The following is a 6000-nucleotide window of genomic DNA, read 5'->3' as shown; positions in this document are numbered from 1 at the left end:
CTTTTGATCATTATTCATTTTCATTTAAAGTTGACGCTTGTTTGTTTATCATTACAATGATTTATTAAGATGATATTTTTATAAACTACGTAACATCTTTACCTGCTACACAAACATACAAATGTATCTATGAGCTGCTTCACTGAAGAACAAAGTGATGACAGACTTTGACTCGTGTTTCCACCTCTGACTTTACATTTGAGCTTTGATGATGTAGAAAAGATGATGTTCTGACCTGAGAGTCTCCAGGTGACAGTGTGGACTCTTCAGTCCAGCAGACAGCAGCTCCACTCCTGGATCCTGCAGCTTGTTGTGACTCAGGTCCAGTAGAGTCAGACTAGAGGACGGAGAGCTGAGGACTGAGGACAGAAGTGAACAACTTCTTTCTGACAGTTCACAGAGGATCAGCCTGTGAAAGAGACGAGTTTCATCAACAAGTGACTTTTTCAATTATTTATTTCTTGATAATTTAAATGCTTTATTTGCGGTCACACCATAATAAAGAATATCTTGGGCTCCTTGTCTTGTGTTTTATTTTGAAAAGTAACTTCCCTCTCGTTTCAGGTCACTTGCCCTTCCTCCTGTGTCACCTGTCTGGTTTCTCCCCTGATTGTTTCCACCTGTGTCTCCCCTATGGAAGTATCTCAGAGCATCACAATATTGAATGGTTGAATTTAATATTTCAAATGTTGTAACGTTGAATTCGTTTTTTGAGTAATTGAATTCAAATGTTCAAATATTAAAAAAATTAATTAAAACATTTTCACACATTCATTTTGATATTTTAACTTCAATACTTTAAAAATACATTTTCTAGATTCAATATTTTTTCATTCGTAGCCTTTTAAAATACATATAAAAAATGGAAGCCTTTCAAATTCAATATAAATGTTGGTCAAACAGTGACACCAGACTAAACCAGTTTGAGCTACGGTGGCCAACAAAGCTCACAACAAATGCAAACACTAATGCGATTGCAAAAGCGACGACACTTCAACATTAAGCCACAACAGAAGTGATGGACATGTGACTTTATTGTTGAAACACCGACTGAAGCGACAAGTAATGGAAGATTTAAAACCAAAGAGAATGAAAAGTAAGTAAACTTCATCTAATGTTACGCTCCGAGTGTCATAAATGATTGATATTTACGGTATTTTGTTTTATATTATTCTGTTGCTTCACGTCAGGTTTAACTTGTACTTGTTAATAAAGATGATCAAGTTGTTCAAGTTGAGGCAATGACTAAATACTTTATGTATCAACAGAACATGTTTTGTCCAGTTTGTGTAGTAAATCTACTTATATCTTACTGTACAAATGTGGATAAATGTTTTTAAGAAATCTCTATGAGGATGTTAAGTTTTCTTTAATGTTATTTTATTACAAATCAGCTTCATAAATATACACATTTGTGCTTTATTTGCACTTCTGCTTTACGTGTTGCCTTTTTTCAAACTATATGGTTCACAACATCATTTAAATACGTCACTATACCATCATTACAAGTGTTATGAAGATTTTATTATTTAGCTTTTTTCTCTACATTAGGTTGATACTTCAAGATGGGTTTATAATATTTTCTTTTAGAACTTAGACCATATGAAAGTAGCATTTCAGGAACATATTGTCATTTTAACTTTATATCATGTTAACTATAATTTTCTTTGCATGTCCTGTTTACTTTGAATTACCATCAAATGAAAAGTAAGTTTATAATGACGTGTTCTCCATGTTTACAGATGTCATGTAAGGAACTGTTTTACCCATAGACATATATACATAGACGCCGCATCGACTACTGCCACCCACTAGAGCAGTGTGTATACAGGGCGGCCATCTTGGAACAGTGCCACTCACTCCTACAGTGCATTATGTCTATAGAGGAATGATGTGTTTATACTATAAAAGAGATTATAAATTGCTCATTAGTCAAGGTTTTTTTTATGGGGTTTGTTTTTCAAACCACAGACCAGATAGATAGACATTATTATAAAGAATATATTACTATAAAAACTATTAAAAAAAACATTTTGAATTTAATGAATTTGAAAGATGAAACAAATAAGAACCAAACCATTAGAAAATGTGTCCAGAATTTCGGGAATAGTTGTATTTTGAGATTGAGAAGTTCCTCCTTCCCTGTAGTTTTAAATGCGCCGCTGCCTGTGATGGCACTGTACCAACATGGCGGCGCTTTATACACATCAGTCAATGCAGCGACTATGAATACATGTCTATGGTTTTACCAACCAAAAACACTTTACCACGTAAACAGTCTTCTACCAACACCAGCAACACCTAATGGAGTTGAACCTCGACTTCAGAGTCTGACAACTCCTGTGTGATGGGATTGTGCTTTAGACCAGTTTCAACCACTGTGTCGCAACACACTAGTGCGCCGTGAGCGATGGTCACATGTGCCGTGGTAAAATATCCAATTTAACCTAATTAGTCTAAGAACATTAATTATCTGTGAATTATAGAGAAGAGAGCTTAGATTGGCTGCTCTGTATGTCAATCAAATGGTTATTGTGTGGATTGGTTGACGTTCAGACGTAAGAATAGATCTCAAACAATCCTCATAATAAACATTTGATTGACAGGCAGAGCAGCCACTCTGAGCTCCTCCCTCTTCCAGTGTACGCATGTAGTTTCATGTCCTTCAGTTGAAGATGAACAAACACAAAAGTTCATTCAGGGAACAAGCGAAGAAAACATTGAGACAGAAGCAGTTGTTAGTGCTGTGATAGTCCCACATTCTGACCACATTCAACTTTGAAATATGTTCTTTTGATTATTATTCATTTTCATTTAAAGTTGACGCTTGTTTGTTTGTCAATGATTTATTAAGATGATATTTTTATAAACTACGTAACATCTTTACCTGCTACACAAACATACAAATGTATCTATGAGCTGCTTCACTGAAGAACAAAGTGATGACAGACTTTGACTCGTGTTTCCACCTCTGACTTTACATTTGAGCTTTGATGATGTAGAAAAGATGATGTTCTGACCTGAGAGTCTCCAGGTGACAGTGTGGACTCTTCAGTCCAGCAGACAGCAGCTCCACTCCTGGATCCTGCAGCTTGTTGTGACTCAGGTCCAGTAGAGTCAGACTAGAGGACGGAGAGCTGAGGACTGAGGACAGAAGTGAACAACTTCTCTCTGACAGTCGACAACATCTCAGCCTGTGAAAGAGACGAGTTTCATCATCAAGTGACTTTTTCAATTTTCTATTTGACAAATTCATTTTGATATTTTAACTTCAACACTTTAAAAATACATTTTCTAGATTCAATATTTTTTCATTCGTAGCCTTTTAAAATACATATAAAAATGGAAGCCTTTCAAATTCAATATAAATGTTGGTCAAACAGTGACACCAGACTAAACCAGTTTGAGCTACGGTGGCCAACAAAGCTCACAACAAATGCAAACACTAATGCGATTGCAAAAGCGACGACACTTCAACATTAAGCCACAACAGAAGTGATGGACATGTGACTTTATTGTTGAAACACCGACTGAAGCGACAAGTAATGGAAGATTTAAAACCAAAGAGAATGAAAAGTAAGTAAACTTCATCTAATGTTACGCTCCGAGTGTCATAAATGATTGATATTTACGGTATATTGTTTTATATTATTCTGTTGCTTCACGTCAGGTTTAACTTGTACTTGTTAATAAAGATGATCAAGTTGTTCAAGTTGAGGCAATGACTAAATACTTTATGTATCAACAGAACATGTTTTGTCCAGTTTGTGTAGTAAATCTACTTATGTCTTACTGTACAAATGTGGATAAATGTTTTTAAGAAATCTCTATGATGATGTTAAGTTTTCTTTAATGTTATTTTATTACAAAACAGCTTCATAAATATACACATTTGTGCTTTATTTGCACTTCTGCTTGACGTGTTGCCTTTTTTCATACTATATGGTTCACAACATCATTTAAATACGTCACTATACCATCATTACACGTGTTATGAAGATTTTATTATTTGGCATTTTTCTCTACATTTTGTTAAAACTTTAGGATTTGTTTATAATTTTTTCTGTAAGTACTTAGATAAAACTGAATTGATTTTATTTAACCCGTATAAAAGTAGAAGAACAAAGTGATGACAGACTTTGACTCGTGTTTCCACCTCTGACTTTACATTTGAGCTTTGATGATGTAGAAAAGATGATGTTCTGACCTGAGAGTCTCCAGGTGACAGTGTGGACTCTTCAGTCCAGCAGACAGCAGCTTCACTCCTGGATCCTGCAGCTTGTTGTCACTCAGGTCCAGTAGAGTCAGACTAGAGGACGGAGAGCTGAGGACTGAGGACAGAAGTGAACAACTTCTCTCTGACAGTTCACAGTCGCTCAGCCTGTGAAAGAGACGAGTTTCATCAACAAGTGACTTTTTTAATTTTCTATTCAACTTTAAACACTTTATTTAAAAACACACTAAACTATTTACTTTCATCAGATCATCGTCACATCATTGTTTAAATATTTGTGTACTGGTGTAGTGAGGGACACGAGACACCAGCGTGGATGTTACTCCGGTAGTTTATTACAAACACACGTACGTAACATATGCACTTCCGTAAACACACCCACACATCATGAATACATAAACATTGTCAATATCTCTGTGATGTACAATGCCTGGCATAATACACAGAATCAGTATAAATATATATCATATATTACAATGATAACAACATGAACATGATGATAGAGTAACAACAATATTGAGGTTGTGGTTTGTTGTCAACAAGAAGATTGTAGTGACACCTGAACCCCTTCAATCCTTCTTAAGTTAACAGGAAATAACGCGACAGCTTCTTCTTCTACTACTATTTAACGATGGTTTCAACCAGCTGTAGGAACACTATCGCCACCTGCTGGCAGCACGTTTTGCAAGTTTGGAAGAAGAAATAAAGAAAAAATATGAGTAACGAAATATTCGCGAGATATTTATGCTGGTATCAGCACCGAAGACGTCTCATCCTTCTACTGCTGGCTAAAAATGCACCTGTAAGTTTATGCATATATATATATATATATATATATATATATATATGATGTAAACAGAATTTACATCATATATATATATATATATATATATATATATATATATATATATATATATATATATATGATGTAAATTCTGTTTACAACGTCAGTGTGAGATGGAGCCATGCGATTTGAGACAGCGTTGGTGTGTCAGTCGTGCACTATTCATAGTTGCCATGAGATTGATAACTTTGATGACGCTTTAGCTCTTTTGACCAACATTTGTTTCTTAACCTTCTTAACATGAGCCAGTCTGTTAGAATATTTGAAAACTCTTCGTTGTTAATAAGGTCCAGTAGAGTCAGACTAGAGGACGGAGAGCTGAGGACTGAGGACAGAAGTGAACAACTTCTCTCTGACAGTCGACAACATCTCAGGCTGTGAAAGAGACGAGTTTCATCAACAAGTGACTTTTTTAATTATTTATTTGTCGATAATTTAAATATTTTATTTGAGGAAACATTAAAAGTATCTGAATTTATTAGATGATCATCATTTGTTTAGAAAATTTGAAGCAGGTTATCAAAGATTATGATCAACCTTGTAAACATGACAACAAGACAACAATGATGAAAGAGTAAAACAAACATTCATGTTCACTTCATATCATCAGAGATGTTTCAGTGTTTGATCAACTTACAGAACTTTGTTTGCAGCTTGAACCACCGGCAGAAGCCTCTCAAGAACCTTCTCTGAAGCAGAGTAATTCTTCAGGTCAAACTCGTCCAGATGTTCCTCTGAGGACAGTAAGATGAAGGCCAGGGCCGACCATTGAGAAGAAGTGATTTGTTTAGTGGAGAGACTTCCTGATCTCAGCTGCTGTTGGACCTCCTCCACCAGAGAAGTGTCCTTCACTTCATTCAGACAGTGGAACAGGTTGATGATTCTCTCTGGAGACACATTCTTACTTATCTTCCTCTTGATG

General features: G+C 35.5%; 1 protein-coding gene across 1 annotated transcript in view; it reads right to left on the bottom strand.

Annotated features, from left to right (window-relative positions):
• Nucleotides 1-5194: 5194 nt before the first annotated feature.
• The window catches only part of LOC148085221 (uncharacterized), a 337696-nt gene continuing 336890 nt past the window's right edge, over nucleotides 5195-6000 (bottom strand). The window contains exon 17 of the mRNA XM_087783364.1: nucleotides 5195-5453. Coding sequence (XP_087639490.1) covers nucleotides 5237-5453 — 217 coding nt within the window. The 3' untranslated portion in view covers nucleotides 5195-5236. The remainder of the gene's footprint in view (nucleotides 5454-6000) is intronic.

This window comes from Callionymus lyra, chromosome 2, assembly GCF_982586985.1.
Source record: "Callionymus lyra chromosome 2, fCalLyr1.hap1.1, whole genome shotgun sequence".
Classification (NCBI taxonomy): domain Eukaryota; kingdom Metazoa; phylum Chordata; class Actinopteri; order Syngnathiformes; family Callionymidae; genus Callionymus; species Callionymus lyra.
Note: the sequence above shows the minus strand (reverse complement) of the source record. Positions and strands in the feature narration are given on the sequence as shown.